Source organism: Cydia fagiglandana, chromosome 8 (assembly GCF_963556715.1).
Source record: "Cydia fagiglandana chromosome 8, ilCydFagi1.1, whole genome shotgun sequence".
NCBI lineage: Eukaryota > Metazoa > Arthropoda > Insecta > Lepidoptera > Tortricidae > Cydia > Cydia fagiglandana.
Window position 1 is genome coordinate 2,265,744 of NC_085939.1, and position 17,630 is coordinate 2,283,373.

At 38.5% G+C, this 17,630-nt stretch overlaps 1 protein-coding gene across 1 annotated transcript; it reads right to left on the bottom strand.

Annotated features, from left to right (window-relative positions):
- Positions 1-1,386: 1,386 nt before the first annotated feature.
- LOC134666445 (brain tumor protein-like) lies at positions 1,387-17,611 on the bottom strand. Its single transcript, XM_063523607.1, has 9 exons — positions 17,338-17,611; positions 14,752-14,923; positions 14,366-14,510; positions 12,806-14,153; positions 12,464-12,735; positions 11,520-11,708; positions 10,624-10,792; positions 9,567-9,799; positions 1,387-8,997 (listed from the first exon to the last, which is right to left on the bottom strand). The coding sequence occupies exons 2-9, from the start codon at positions 14,862-14,864 to the stop codon at positions 8,893-8,895; spliced, it is 2,574 nt and encodes an 857-aa protein (XP_063379677.1). The 5' UTR covers positions 14,865-14,923; positions 17,338-17,611; the 3' UTR covers positions 1,387-8,892.
- Positions 17,612-17,630: the final 19 nt, after the last annotated feature.

Here is a 17,630-nt window from a genome sequence, read left to right on the forward strand (position 1 = left end):
CATTGTTTTATTTTTATTCTTAAAATATATGAAATCATCAAATCACCTATGGTGTCAAACACAAAAGCTGTCACTCGGACCGGACGCCACGTCACCGGAGTGGCAAAACTGAAATTGAACTTTATGCATACGCACATAGGTCTATGTTGCTCTGTGACCGATTAATCAGTCTTTGGCGGATATATCGGTCATTGGCGTCCAAAATGTTCATTTTGGAAACTTGTTTGCAGCCGTGTAGGTATTATTTATTTATTTTATTTTATTTCCTATATAAGTTTGTGTAAGTTTTGTTATTGAATAAACTACATTCAAAACTAGGTATAATAAATAAATAAAAATAGTCAATGTCCATAAATGATACCAGTGCTTTTTATTTCCACACTTACAATATTATTTGACTATTAGAGGAAGGCCCACATGCACCATCCCACTAACCCGGGGTTAAGCGGTTAACCCTTTACCAGGCCAAGGGAAATATTCCACCCACATCTTATATCGGTTACCGTAGTCAGGTTTTAACTCCAAACCACCTACAAAATATTTTGTCAATCCCTGAAAATATTATTTTATGATCTTCATTCACAACACGCTTCTAAATTGCGTAATATATCTTTGGCAGCCATTTCAATTCACTTGAACGCTAATTTCAGCAAACTACGGAGAAATTCGAACACTTTCCATAATTTCTATGAAACAGAAGTACATAGATCGAACAATTTTTTGATATTTTGTTGATTTTGAGTGTTGAAAGCAAATGTAATCGTAAACATTGCTAAATATTCATGCATTATTGTGTATGACCAGAATTAGGATGTGGGTTGACATTATCCCATGGCCTTATTAGAGTTTAACTGTGTGGGAGCTATTTTTCCCATGGCCCGGTAAATTGTCTTGTCATGTCATAAAAACTCACGTAAGTAATAAAACAGTTTTTGTGTTCAACCTAGAGCGAATTCATGTGGTTCGTAGGAGATTTGGAGTTAAACCTTGACTATTATAACCGATATAAGATGTGGGTGGAATATATCCCTTGGCCTGATCAAGAATATAATAAGACAAAATCTAGTATGACAGTTCATTACTTAGACAGGCGATGGGATAACCGTAACCCACATTTTTATTTCTGGTTTAGAGGAAGATCTCCGACTTTCATAAATACATTTTTTACAAGGCGTTCAATACGGTTGCAACAGCATATAAAGTACGTATTAAGACACGCTGGTTCTTCGGGGCCTGGTAAAGGGTTAAACCGTTAACCTAGTGTCAAATAGTACTGGTAACTCCAGGTTTAACCGGTGCAAGTGGGCCTAAGAAGTATTATTTTCTCCTTAATTCATTTACTATCTTAGGTTAGGTTAGGTATAGTATTGGTACAATAAAACAAAATTTTAGTGGCATGGAAAATCTTTATTGAAGTAAATATATTTATAAAGTCAGTACAATTTAAGTTCAATAGTTTCCAAAAATATTAAAGTGCAGGTTGCTGATCACCTGGCAATGTTAAATATGATTATTTCTTAATTAAAATACAAGCTAATGTTGAGAAAACTGTAATACGTGAATAATAACATGTATATACCTAAATAAAATCATGACAAAAATATATTTTAGGCAGGCTCTGAAATACACTGCTCTTACTGTTGTTATCCTGGCCACAATTCACGAGAATAAACTTAAAATTATGAAAAAAAAAGAAACCGCTAAGGTCACTTGAAAACCGCACTCGTCTTAAAAACTAAAGTACGAGCGCAAACTACACAACAATAGTCTATTTCCTAGTAACGTTAGCGGTATTAATAATTTGGTCAAAGTAAGATGTTCAACTAGTTCAAACAAATAAATTCTACTTCTGTCCACAGGAGCAAATTGACAGTTCAAGCCGTCTCGTTGAATGAGACCCCATATGAGACTCACGCGACCAACCGTGGACAGATTTTACCAGTTGGGCATCTTAACAATAAGTTTCAATACAATAAAATTAAACATCAGGTTACAAACCACGCAATGTATATTCATGTATACAATATTACTAAGTGTATTTATGTATATAATATAAATACATTTTCATGCAAAACAAAATAATATCATGGAATATTAAAAGAGCCAAAATATCTGAGATTAACTCTACTTTGATACCATTAACTTCTAAGATCTAGGCACAATGCAGCAGAGACTCCTGTATGAATTATAATTATAATATATTTCGTTGACTGTGGGGCAAAAAGTTTTATCTTTGTACAGTCAACACCATCACACAACGTATACTGAGGATAAGCTACTGCCACTGTTTTACGGATTTCCGACACCAACTAGAAATATGCCGTTATACAAACCCCACACCCAAGCAAACACGACTTATGCCAATTTTTGCAGTCAAAATATAATATTATTGCTACGAATTAGTTATTTGACAATCTACGAAAGCAATCTTATTCGTATAAAATTGACACAAAATAACCTGCTCTGTGAACGCCTAGGTATGCTCTAAAATAAGTATTTATATCACTGTTGTGAAATCCATATGCGGGGTATTCCTGTACAAGAGCGTATGCGTTGCATTTAACACGTTCACTATCCCCATACAAAATGATATGACAAGTCACACGTCCAAGTGTGCTTTCACTTTGAAGTTGTGAACCCATAGTGGAAGCACGGGCTCCTGAAAAAAGCTTCATGGCCCTATATTGGGGGCACCCGGACAGGGAACGTGTTAACAACTTGCGGTTGCTGACCTGATCGATGAGGCGGCGGTTATTAAGTTGTAACAGTCAAAATCAAATTGCGTTTCCTTTGGCGGTGGCGTTTAATGTTAACTTTAATGAAAAATACGCTTGTGTACATAATTCCCCGCAGTCTAAGCTCGCACTGATCTTAATCAAATAAAGAATGTCAGATTATAGTGAAACCACATGAACATGAGTGATTGCATGTTGTAGGTATTAGGCATGTCAGAGGCAGTGGTACGCTACTGTGCTGGTGCTACTGGAGCCCCCTGCAGCTCGCTCCCGCGGCAAGCCGCCGCAAAGGCAAACAACTATATCTAATAAACTTCAACGTTACAATGCTTCAAATCTTCACGGAGGGTATTGTCTGTTAGATATAATTTCGTGTCAAGTCCAGCCATCCAAAATATTCGATGTGGACTACTCCTAAGTTTAAAACACTTTCAACAGAATTAAAATAATTATTGAGCAATATATTCTTAAGAGAATATAGTAGAGATTTGCTCGGCTGCACCAACTCTACGAAAAATCCATACTTTCTATATCGAACACCTACAGATGCACACTCCACAAATGTCATAGTTTTATTGTAAGAATTTAAAATCAAACATAACGAATAAAATGAATCTTTGGAGCAAAATTATTTTGCATTTTTACATGCACCTTTCACACAAATTATAATAATAAATTTTACATTTTTCGACACAGAAACGACAAAAACATATGCGTAACTTACAATATACTTAAGACTAATTTCAAAACAAAAGAAATAGCCATTTACCGTAATAAACAAGTGTGTTAACAAACGTATCTAAGATCGGAATATGCAGGCAGATTCTATGTAAACTAAAATAATCATTTTGTTTTGGATGATATGTTTTGTCAAGTACTGAACAATTTATGAGATGAGAAATACCTAAATGGCCATCATGTGAACAAAAAATTATGCTTAAAGTTAGAGTCAATTAAAGATAAGATCACTACAATACGTAAATACCAAGAATTGTATATTAAAATATTTGTACTTTTACTGACTAAAGGAAAAAAACATTGGCAACTGCTAATAATCCTACATGTAAAAAAAAATTACTTGTATAATGTAGATTGAAAACGGTCATCTCAAATTCGTTCACTCTAAGATGTGGAATGCAATTAGAATTCTTTAACAATATTAAAAGGTATAATAATATATTAAATTTTTATAATCAGCTCAACAATGTATATAATCTATAATAATTTAAAAGCCTAGATCCAAACTGTGATATTATTGCACAAGCACACATGTGGCTTATAATTCCAATGGGAATAGAGCTCACAACCTTATTTATTACGAGTTATGTAATTTCAGAACAGTGGAGATTAAATTGGTAAGGGTGAATAAAATTAAATCGTTTTCAATCTTTGAGCATGCTGTCTTTACTGTCACTGCGAGGTAATGGAATTAGATGAGGATGCCGTATCAAACTTTAATCCCACCTCGTTAATAGACTCGTTATGCCACAACACTCCACGGAACCATTGAGCTGTGCTTGGTGCCACAACATAGGCAATACGCCCACCTCCAATAGGGAGGGTAACATGAGAGCTCAGCTTGTGCGCTGCGAACCCTACCACTCACCGCACGAGGCACTGACAACTCCACCCGAACCGACCCGCTACGTGAACAACACGCTAGCTCCGCCATCAGACATTTTGGAAGTTGGTGCTCTACAGTCGAGTTCACAAACATCCTCCCAAGCCAACGCTCCAAAAATATATTTACACGCCTCTAAGACGCTGACAATAAGGTACTTACCTAATATAATTTTGGAACGTTGGATTGTAAATATGTTTGTGAACTTGAGTCTTGACCCTACACGTCGATTCAGGAAAGCTAGCCAGAATAGAATGAATGAGTGAATGGAAATATATGTATTGTGTGTAAGAAATAAACCAATAAAATGGTGACTCTGGTTGTATACCGATACATGACAGATATAATTCGTTTCATTCATTCTATTCGCGCCAGATTTCGTGAATTAACCTGCAACTCTACCTGCTACAATGACTAAATAAATCAGGTACAGATTTTACATAAATGAAGCTCCGGTCTAAAGCTGACTGGAACGGTGACCACTTCCCGCGTAACATTCCTCTTTTATAGAGGTTAGTGGTACATGTAGTGCATAATTATTATTCTTGTATTCGAAAGTGTCTTGCTATTTCAGTCAGTCTCGGTACAAAACGTAATGAGGTTGACTGAAGTAGCATGATAAATACGAACAATTATGCACTGCATCTATTAGGCACCAAATAACACAAAATAGGTACGAAACATGAGTTAGCTCACAAATTCCAAAATGTGTCACGGTGTGCAGGTCCTGGCGTAACATTGATCCGCTCAATGCTGACGAGGTCCGCAGTCGACCAGTGCCACATACGGTGATTCTACAACTACAGAAGTAATTTATTGCTGAATACATAAGGGAATAGATTCAAGAGAAATATATATTTACCAAAAATTGTTTTAAAGTGTATATAGGTAACTTTTAAGATCTCGAGAAAGGCTACTGTAATGTACTCTAATGATACAATTATTATCGAGTAATGTCAATGGACAAAAAATACCATTTGACTTGCCATTATCCATGACAAAGTGCTTAGGTACTTGCTACAGCAAGAATATACAGCCAAGCGGCGCGCGGCCAATACGCCGCGCGCCGCTCTCTAATAAACATCTCTAAACAACGCCACCGTACACCGTAAGTACACAGTACAGGCAAACTTGTGATACTGTCGTGTATATCCATCCAATTGGAATTCTAACAACTACTAAAATATCTACAATGACATCTACGTAAGTATATGGCAAGAACAAAGGAAACTCTGTCGACGAAACGATCACAATCGATGTAAATGATGGTTTGACATACAAACTATAATACTTTCAAATACCTACAAGGTTCGTATTTCAGATGTTTGGGAAATTACAGGTTACAATGATATTTCACCGTTAAATTTATTAATATTGGAATTCACACAAAATAGTATAATTTGTAAAATTATCCAAAACTTATCACACCACTTTTTAATAATTTTTATGCAACATTAGCGTCATACGCTCCCTTTGGGGCTTTATAACTTCTATTCCGGTTACTTCTACCTCTCTAACACGCAATAATTTTGATCAATGACAACAAATAAAAATTGAACATTATAATATTAAAACCCTGAATATTATTAATAAACAAAAAATTGGCAACAATTAGTAACTTATTTTTACAAATATCATACATTAAAATAATTACTATGTTCATGCCACAAATATCGTATGAAAATAATTTGGCAGTAAAAATTCGTAACTCTAAAAGCCTAAACACACTGGCCAAAAATACTATTTAAATAATAGGCCCAGAACGTATAACTAAACAAAATAGTAAAATGACAAAATCAGAGTATTAACCACACCTACTCGTCCGCGAGGGGTATGTAGACTCATTATTTTAAACCTAGTTAAAATAAAGAAAATAAAATTCCCTAATGCTATCGGGACAAAAATCCTGAAACAAATAACTTAAAAACAATATGAAAAATAAACCCAAAAGTTACTCACTAATCAATAGAGGATTCAGACTCGGCCCCGGCCGCTCCTCCCGGCCCGGCGCGAGCTAGTCTTACTGTTGTCTCTCAATTATTGCTCATATCACATAATATGTCGCTAGTGTATTCATATTCAAGAACTGTCTCAATACACACAACAAAATAAACTATTACTAATTAAGTACAAACGTTTCATACAATGTTTTACTTTCCTATTGTTATTATTACAATAAATTATTGGATCTTACCATATTATAGCTCTGAAACATATCAATATTGATAGTTGGCAAAAACGTGTTAAATTTGGTAGGGTCTTGTAAGGTTAAATACTTCTATTTATTATAACAGATTTTCACCGTTTGTTCGAAAGATTTATAACGTGTTTCTAAAGCCGATTAATTATGAAAAAAGTTTGCTTTTAATAATTGTAAACTTCTTATACGTAGAGAGCGAGGTTTAAAGAAAATCGTGTACTAATAACAAAATATCACACATTATAGGTGGTATGGTAGAATTTGAATATGTTAGCTTTTAATGTTAAGTACCATAGTATGTATAAACGTAAAAATTAATACCAATACAATGTATATGCAATGACTGACTTTATATAAACTACAATAGGGAAATTGCTCTTATATTTATTATTATAATTATTTATTATTTTTATAATACTTTTTAGAGGTTAAAATGAATTAATTTTTATGCAAGTTTTACGACAGGCTTGTCTATAATATTGACTATTACGTATTATTGTGTATTTTATAATAACGCGCATTTTGAGCAAAGGGGTAGCATAACTAGAGTCAGTACTCCGAGGTATACAACCCTAGCAATGTTCACTCCAGTGAGCTACAATACTAGTAACATCAATGTAAAGTTATAGTTACGAGTACAATCAATTCTGTGAAAATCTGTTATTTTCTCAAGCTTTTATTTAATCTCACTTAGTAAGTATGATTGGTTCTACTCTTGTGTATTGTACTGTCACGGGCAAACTGGCTGCATATTTCAATGAGGCATTTCACCTAAACGTCCCTGCAAATATCTAAAAAATGCTACCCTATGAGAATATTAAAAATTCAAACTCGTTACTATATTTGATACATTTAGGTGAAAATGCAGCATTCAAATGAAGCAGCAAAATTTTGAACATTTAAATCGAATATCTACAAAAATATATAATTTGGCGCATGTCATGTAGTGTTACGACCAATGTTTAATGGTAATGTATTGTATATAAATTGAAAATTTTGGAAATTGATGACGAGCAACACATTGACAGAACACTTACTCTCCTTTAAATACTAAGATATTGGAATAAATTTTGCAGAATTTATTAATTCGTGAATAAGTTTTCAAAATCCTGCACATTGTGACAGGTATTGTGACCTATTACTTCTGCAATAACAACTAACGAATCGAATATTCAATATGTAACCCTATGTTACTCCTTATATCATAGGCTATGTATAACTGGTGCACTCCATATCTTTATGGACAATTAATATGAAGCTCTTTCCAATATAACGCCGAATATAATGTATATATAGATATAGACGTGCAAGTTTCGACTTGATAAGATACGTAAATATGCAGAGTAAATGTCTGTGTTCCGTTCTAAACTTCCATAATATTGTACCTACTAAATTATTGCAACGTTACTTACTGAGGCTTTTCAATAATATTTCAGCTTGTGCTGGTTCATCGCAAGATTGAATGAACCAAATTTTTACAACATAGTGTATGCCTACGCATGAAAAAATTTTCAAATATGTAATAGGCTCTCAAAACAAGAGTACATGAAAAAACATTTTGTATAGACACAAGAATTCTGTAAATGGTAAATATATTTTAACGGACAATATATAATATTGTATACGAGATTAACCTAAACTAGATGGCACGTTATTTTAGTGTCGCCTCCTTTGGTCATTGCAGGACTAAAATTTCGTTAACAAACTCTCAATTGTGCGTTCGTATGTTCACTATCAAGCGAATGACTGATCTACGTGTACTGTACGCATGGATGCCGCTAATGGGCTCGGTAACATGTCAGATGCAACTTTTGGAATGAGGCGACACTCCCACGCAGTCCCCTAATTGACATGTATTAACTTCACTCGAACTAGGAACCATACCAGCTGCTAAATTTAGGAAACAAATAATATGTATAATAAAAACAAATACGCTAAACTTTGGATATTCCTTCACTATAACTAAATGCAATCATAATATAATGAGACGAAAACAAACCGACAAATATACGCAAGTACTCAGTGCTTTGGAAATAATGACTCGAATGTCCTGTCTACAAGCAGTCAAAGATACCTACCTACTATACTATACTGATCTCCTCGTAATTGCAATATTTCAAGAACGGAGGCAACTCGGGTAAGGTAGGTAGCTCACTGCATGCAGGCAGGGTGGTATAATCCGACTAAATATAACATGAAATTTAACACAAAATAACAAAAATCAAATACTGGTTTAGCAAAAAATGTTAAGCTTGTAAAACAGCAATTAAATATAAAATAAAGGGAATAAATGTGAGATCTCGTAGTATGCAGACTTACAGCCATCGAGTTACTCCTCAGACAATGTATAGGGTGTTGAGGACTAGAACATGGTGATTATTCTTAGCCAGAGTGACTATGTAGCCTTCGGAGGTTATCTTCAAACCGCAGCAACGCGAAACCTGTGGGCAACACAGTCTACATTCAAAATGGATATGCAAAACACATTACTGAAATCACTACTGTTTTAGGCCGCGGACTGCACTGGACGCAAGTCCAAAACAAATGAATTCAATTCTTATTAAATTTATACCCAGTCGTGCGAATCCACGCTTGCGCCGCCCGGTACCGACCTACTCAGTCGTTGCGTCTTTTGAGCGGCAGCGTCTAATCAGCGCTATGAAAAATAGCGTCACTGCGCAGTTGCGTGTTGACTGACTATAGTTAGTTTTTTTTTGCATTAGAAAGAACTTGCAAGAAGGTAGCGGCCATATCTGTCCTGATCGTAACAGACGCGTTTTGTTAGAGAGTGAGTCTTCTGTACCTAGTACTATTATTTATTCTGTGACAGTACCTTGACGTAGGGACACTCGAACTCGGTGACGAGCACTCCGTCGCGCGAGAACACGGCGACGTGGAACTTGTTGCCGTGCGAGTCGCCGATGAGCACGTCGCCGGCGTCGGACACGTCGATCCCGTTGGGGAAGTTAGTCACGTTCTTAACTGAGAAAGTTCAGGAACGCCACAGTACCTTGACGTAGGGACACTCGAACTCGGTGACGAGCACTCCGTCGCGCGAGAACACGGCGACGTGGAACTTGTTGCCGTGCGAGTCGCCGATGAGCACGTCGCCGGCGTCGGACACGTCGATCCCGTTGGGGAAGTTGGTCACGTTCTCGCAGCCGATGCGCCGCAGGAAGTGGCCCTCGTCGTCGAACACGACCACGCAGTGCCCTTTGAAGTCGCACACGTAGAATTCTTTGCCTGGAAATATACAAAATTGCAGTTTTACTTTTTTTTTCAAATTAGAATTTACTTTATTTACGCAGGCTTCGTCAGGTCAGTTTTACTAATGTCGCCGTCCTTCCTAGTGGGTATGTGTCGTTCACGAGTGAGTGATTTAAATGAACTGTATCATTTGACTGAACTCACTCACTCTTCAACTCAGTGCAGATTCAACTCGCTCGTTTCGTTCAGTAAATCTTCCATCTCAGTGTTCCTTGCTCGCTCTTTCCCACTCATGATTCGAACGAGCCGGCCGAGCGTAACGAGCGAGTGAGACGATGATAATAGGTTTCGGAGCGGTTCGGAAGAATTCGGAGGGTGTCGGGAAAACATGGCGGGATCGTAGCGCGTGATTCGCCATCTTAGTCGCAATTATTTCATCTGATTGATTGACGAGGTGTCTCACTTGTAGATCGCGCGATAATATAGCTTACAGATCCACTGAGCGAAATGAACGAAATGACTGATACATATCACCACGAGCGAAAGATATGAATCAATCTTTTCAACTCAGTGAAGCGTTTTGCGCATCAATCAATCAAACTTTTATTGATAAAATAGAAATATTTTACATGTCAACACATTACACAGCGCATCTCTACTTCCTAGTGATTGGCATATAATATTTTTTTATGGCAGCTGTAGTGACTTACGCTTAAAAAACAGGGGCCGGTGGCTATATTTAAAGGCCGATCATTGTCCTACAACAGTCTTGCTCACTTGCAATGATATGCATTTACGAGTATTGGAGTCCAGCACACTCATCAAGTTGCCTCGAACAAGACCAAGTCCACAAAACTCACCGCTTATGGCGATGTCTGACGGCTCCCTCATGCACTCGCTGCAGTCAAACCAGCTCATGAGGTCGCCTTCCTCCGACAAGATGAAGACGGTGGGTGTGACGCTGTCGACGGCTACTATGAGCCCTTCAGCGGTCACGGCCAATCCGGCGACGATATCGATGAAGCGCACCTACAGAACATATTTAAAAACATTAATACGTCTTGGTTACTTCTAGTTCGTAATAGCCAGATGTTTATTTTACATCAGATAAAGCATACCTTATCATAAAAGTGAACGTATATACCTTACAATACAGCCATCATACTACCTATTCAGTTTCATGGTGTAATTGAGCGTTTCTTTTATTTTTTGCCATTTTTATTTATTGTGACCTTTTTTGCCACTTTAGTGTTATTTTTACTCAGAATCACGAGCTCTTTCGATCCTAATGGGATAAAAAAATGTCCCAGAGCTTTTTTCTTTTGTGTGACCATTTCCCCATACACTTTGTATGGCGGTAACAAAAAGGAAAGTTTGAAAAATATATGGAAATTTTAGGACACTATTTCTCCTATAAGAATGAATAGGGCTCGCGATCCTAAAAGTGGCAAAAAAGTCACAATATATAAAATGGCAAAAAATAAAAGAAACGCTCAATTCATAAACATCCGTCAAAATCGCATCTGTCATATTGACATACGTGTTTGTTAGAAAATTTTATGTAAGTTTTACGAGTAAGGCCTACTGTCCTACGCTTGTTGTAAGCTTTCTTGCAGCCTACATACAAACCACACAACTCTGTCCACGGAGCGGCAACGTCGTAGGCTGCAAGCAAGCGTACAACGACGAATACGCGTCTATGCAGCTACGCTTCCGTGGACAGTAGGCCTAAGGGATCAGGTGATCGGGTTCTTACAGCGATCTTCTTGAGGAAATGTCCGTTCTTGGTGAAGATCTGCATGCGCGAGCGCTCGTTGCCGCGGTCGCACACCACGAACTTGCCCGTGGCGCGCACCACGGCCACCTTGCGCGGATACCACAGCTGCCCCTCCTCCTTGCCGGCCACGCCGAAGTTGAACTTGTGGTTGCCGGATTTGTCGAACACCTGGAGGTAACACATGTATTATTAACATAAGGTCAGGTGGAGTGGAGTAAGAGACATAATACATAGATTATTTGGCTGGGAGCAAGAGAATTTTTTTATTTAATTTTGTATATTAGTTTTATTTTTAGTATTATCATTAAATTTAATTTTTAATATCTAAGTAACTGTTTTTTTTTTCCTACAAGTGTTTCTCTTGCCCCATAGTTTATTTTATCACACTTAGGCCCACTTGCACCATCCCACTAACCCGGGGTTAAGCGATTAAACCGTTAACTCAGTGTCAAATTGTGCTGGTAACCGGTATCGTCTTGGGTCGTCCCATTCGTTTTTCGTCAAGTTCTTAAATTAGTCCTATTCTGCTTTCGTCACTCATTCTACATTGAAAGCCACCAACGATTGTGACGAATGTAGAATGAGTGACGAAAGCAGAATAGGACTAATTTAAGAAGTTGACGAAAACGAATGGGACGACCCAAGACGATACCTGGTAACCATGGTAACTCTAGGTTTAACCAATTAACCCCGGGTTAGTGAGATGGTGCAAGTGGCCCTTAACCAAGTTGGTACTTAAATCCAGTAGGTACTAGGGAGAGTAGAGTACTACGAAAAACAGTTTTGAGTTTCACTTTTCATTGTATTGAACTGACAATAGTAGTAAAATGGCGTTCATTTACATTCAACAGGTTAAGCACCTTGCAACTTTCAATAGAATCAATTGACCTCGTCTAATCAACGGAGCCGGCCTACACACGTACCGTAATACGGTGATTATTAGTGTCGGCGACGATGATGTCCTCGTCGTTTCCGAGACAGAACCCGTGGGGGGAGTTGAACTGCCCCTTCCCGCCGCCCAGCTGTCCGAACTTGAACCGGATGTGCATGGGTGTGGCTTTGGTGGCGCGGACTAGGGGAGCGGGCGGCGCCACCAGCGCGGCCTCCTCGGCCGCCGTCAGCAGCGGCCGCCCCGGCGACACGCCGCGCCCGCCCATGCCGCCCACGCCACCCACTCCACCAAACCCGTTCACTTCTGGAAAAATTACTACATTTACCTTTCGCCAAATTAAACGTAGCAAGATCGACTCAAAATTGACACATACCCGCGTTCAAGCCCAGTTTGGCGAGCGCCTGCAGGTTGTTGTACGCCTGAGGCGAGTTCAGGTCCTGGGCGAGCAGCTCGGCCAGGGTGAAGGCGGGCGCGGGCGACGCGTGCGGCGGCGGCGGCGCGTCCTTCTCGGCGATGCTGGCCAGCTGCTGCAGGTTGTACTCCACCATGGACGCGCACGGCAGCGCCGGCACCCCTGGCACGCTGTTCACGCCCACCCCGGGGATCACGCTGTTGTTGGCCACCGGCCCCACGCCCGGAACCCCCATGGTGGGCACTCCGCTGACCCCCGGAACCCCCACGATGCTTCCGACTCCGGTGACGCGGCGCACGTTGCCCATGGGATAGTCGTCGAACACGGGCGTATTGGTCACGGATACGGCGGGAGAGTGAGAATTAGACGTCACGGAGACGATCGCCGAAGATTCGCTGGCGCGCTTTCTCTCCTCTGCTCGAGTCGCTTCAGTGCGAAAGACCCCGAAGGTGTCCTCGGTGACGGCGTCGAACTTATCGATCTTGGAAACGAATTCCAGGGAGTAATCGACATCGAATTCGGGAGCGCCTTCCAGTAAGCGAGAGAATTGCGACGCCACGGTCTTTTTTAGCATTACGATTTCGGTGCCGTCGCCAGAATTGAGAAGCCTCGCTGCGAATTTGCATGCGGTGTCAATGCGCTGCACAGTCTTGTCTACCCTGTCAAACAGGTCCATAACCTTGAGTTCTCGCTCCTTATGGAGCCGTTCCAGTTCTTCGAGCGCCTTTTCGCGACGTCTCTCGAGAGCCGCTTTATACGCGTGGAAAGCCTCATTTATAACATTTTCGGCGTCATCGCGCTGACGCTGCAGGTCTCCGAGCGCGTCATCCAGGCGGGCGGAGGCGCTGCCGGCAGCGGCCGCTCGCGCGGTGGCTTCGGTGATGAGAGTTCTGAGCTCGGCTCTCAGGTTGGGTTCGGCATCCACGATCCGCTCGCAGCGATGTTCTCCCACCTTGTGTTCAATAGTTAGGCATTCCGTGCAAGCTCCGACTTCGCACTCACAGCAATAAAACTTAAGGCTCTCTCCGATATGGCGCGAACAGAAGATTGGCTTGTGCACGGCGGCTTTCTCTTTCGACGACCGCAAGGCATCAAACGGTACCACTCGGTGGTTTTCAAAGCACCTCATGAACTCGTGAGCGGAATTGCAGTTGGAACACAAGAAGTGGGAACAGTCAGTACACCTGGCGACAGCTTGTTCCTTGCTCTTGCAGCAAGTGCAAACCACAGATTGGTCCATGGCCGATACATCCAGAATGTTGGTAAGGACATAGTCTGATGGAAGAGAAGCAGCTCCACCACCAGATATCTGTGTAAACAAATGTTTTATTTTGGTATTTATATCTTTATGTAGGGCAAAAAATATTGACAACTAAAAAAGGTAGGTATTAAAGGTAGGTAATAATAACATGTTTTTGGAATTTGTATCAAGTAGGCTATGACTTAAGTGTAATAAAGTTGGTAAACATGAAATATGGATGGATATTTAACAGTAAATAACTATAATGGTTTTTCATCTACCTTCGTTTCCTGTTTGCATAATGGGCATTCAACGGCCAAATCATACTTTAGTGTGTCTCCTGCTTCATTCACCATCAATTTGTCTATGCATGCTTCGCAGAAAACATGAAGACAAGATAATACTCGAGGACTGCATAACTTATTGCTAAAAACAGAAGATGTAAATATTTAATTTGGCCATAAAAAAGTGCAAGACACTAATTTTTTAACTAGACTTCATTATTAGGTTAAGTATTATCCTCAAAAACAGATTACGAAATAATAAAAGTGTGTTGATCCAATTTCAAAGATGTTTTGACCAATCAATTTTGATTTGCTGGCTAGGGTTTCATGGTGAACTATGCTGTTGCACTAAATTATGAGTTAAGCAATAAGTTTCTACTTACTCGCAAATGTTACAACTTTGCTCTTTATTCCCATTATCTGTGGGCTCCAGAGACCCTTCTTCAGGTAAAATAACCAGACCATCCCCATACAGGTCCCCATTCAGTTCTTCCATTTTAGCTTATAATTATATTCGTGTATAATGTATATTCCTTGACCTTACTCAACAAAATTCTGAAAAAAAAGAAGACTATAGCCATATCCATGAAGGTTAGGTGCTTTATATACAAGGAGGAAATTTAGAAAAATATTCATCACATAAGCAAGAAGCATGTGTGACATTGATGATTCTAATTAGAATCGACTTCATACATTCTTGAGATTAGAATGATGTTAGCTCATCCTATTTGATGAGGTACAGCCACCCGGGGATCATATAGGAGCCCGCAAGTCGGAACTTGAGTAAGTATGAGGAATTGCACAATTAATGAGATTTAAACCGTAAGGGACCCAATGCAGAGTGGTGTGAGAGACTCATGTGGAGATTAACTACAAAGGTATTGATAGGGCCCCCGTTAATAAGTACTCAATAAAGGCATTAGCAATAGGAGCATTCCATGGGCTGTCCCGTACAAACGCATTTTATTTCGTATATTAGAACTTTTTTTTCGGCGTTTAAAGCCGTCGATTATTTTTCTGGTCATATTTTTGACCAATTGATACAGAAAAAGAAACTCCTATACCTGCAAATCTTCAGAAAACTCGCGTTTGTACGGACAACGGTAGACAATTTCATGGAATGCTCCAATAGGGGGTCTGACTGGTGAGTCCAACGTAAACATGACATTGTCAGCCATAAAACCATAATAGTTAAACTGCAGCCTTTAAGTTATTTTTCATAACTACAGATGATAATCACATGTCCAAAAATTTGTATAAATTGTATTGTTCTATGTGTTTTAATGATTTTTTCATAGACAAAAGAGCAAAATTTGTTTTGATTAATATCTGATCCCCTACAGCAAAATACTCATATGTAAATGTTTACATTCTTATCTAACTTAAAGTAAACATATCAGTCCAGAGATCCAAATAATATGTGTGTGATTTACAACCTGTTTCATGCATATTAGAAACCTCAGAAACCCAATATAATTTATGATAATCAATTACCTGAATCATATCTTTGACAAATACTACTAAAAACATCATATAATTAATTAAATTTAACTGATCTCGTTCCAACATGGTCCAACAAATTTCACTTGTCAAGAAAATTCACAGATCTAGAATGATGTAAAGATAATTGTTGTGTGCAAAAGGGAAGCCATCACATACATGAATATTTCATGAGCGAGAGGCAGACTACATTAAAAAACATGTAAATTTTTAGGGTTCCGTACCCAAAGGGTAAAACGGGACCCTATTACTAAGACTTCGCTGTCCGTCCGTCCGTCCGTCTGTCACCAGGCTGTATCTCATGAACCATGAGAGCTAGACAGTTGAAATTTTCACAGATGATCTATTTCTGTTGCCGCTATAACAACAAATACTAAAAACAGAATAAAATAAAGATTTAAATGGGGCTCCCATACAACAAACGTGATTTTTGACCAAAGTTAAGCAACGTCGGGAGTGGTCAGTACTTGGATGGGTGACCGTTTTTTTTCTTTTTTTTTTTTGCATTATGGTACGGAACCCTTCGTGCGCGAGTCTGACTCGCACTTGCCCGGTTTTTGAGCTTGAGCCACTACAAGCTCTAAGCACTATGGTCGCTTGAATGATTTGAAACTAAAAGATAGTGGACTAAACAATATAAAATTCTGAATTTAGGAGACATATCTCCTGAATTCACAACACCCCGATACAATTCAACAAAGTCTCTGCAATGTTGCAAGTTGTTACCATATCACAGAAAATTTTAATTGATATTTTATGCTTCTATTGAACCATTAATTTCAATAGGTAGATATTGGCTCATTCATAAAATTGACTAAAACTTCCAAAAACGAAATATCTCTAAATTATTAGATTTTTATTTTCCAGGTTAGGTTATTAATAAGGACTCATTTTTTTATAACTTTAATAACTAATTTTAATCAATATAAAATTAAAATCTTTTCATTTGTAATTTGCTTACTTTCAAACACGACTGAGATACAACAATGATTAAAATGTCAGTGTTGAAATAAATTTATTCTTTTACATATTCCATTTACTTACTCCATAGTTTATCCATAATCCAAAATAGATGAAATAATTAAAAAATTAATATGATTAAGATATTTTATGAAGTAGACGAATATTCAAGGGGGCGAAGGATATTTTCTGCGGCACTTGACACTTGAGCTACTTCATGTTATGTCGATGAAAGAATGCCACTTTAATATAATTCTTGAACTGTGATTTATTCCGAAAGCCCTCTATAGCATATTAATTATTTTAATTATTGAATTCTAGTCGTACTACACCAAAATGGCCTCATTCTAAATATGTACGCAAGTACCTACCACAAACGCAATGCACCAAAACAGACAAAGGCGAAGGTCGTAGTGTATAAGAACATTACATTACGATGTTTCTAATTGCTTAATGAATATACCGAGTTGTAAAACAAACTGAAGTATAATAAGACTGAAATTACTCACCGTAAAGAGCTAAAATTTGAAGAAAATGCGGATAATCAAGCGAGCAGAAGGTACTACCACGCCGTAACCAAGAGGTTCTTCATCACTAAGTAAATAAATAAAAAATGAACATCAAGACGCGCGACAGATTTTTTTTTTCTAAATTAAATGGTTTCCTTCGATGAATTAAATTAAAGTTTTGTCACGTTCTCATTTTAAAAAAGGCGAATACATCAGTACAAAAGTATTGATTTTCCGTTGCGCTGCGCTTTTCGGTAGTGTTGCCATATATCATATATTCATTTTCAACCGAT

What these genes read in the sequence shown, in the direction of transcription:
- LOC134666445 (XM_063523607.1), bottom strand. Translation starts at nt 14,864, where the DNA reads ATGGAAGAACTGAATGGGGACCTGTATGGGGATGGTCTGGTTATTTTA. An exon ending in TATGCAAACAGGAAACGAAG is followed by an intron (nt 14,154 to 14,365) that starts GTAGATGAAAAA and finishes TTGTTTACACAG; the next exon opens with ATATCTGGTGGTGGAGCTGC. An exon ending in GTCAGACATCGCCATAAGCG is followed by an intron (nt 9,800 to 10,623) that starts GTGAGTTTTGTG and finishes GTATATTTCCAG; the next exon opens with GCAAAGAATTCTACGTGTGC.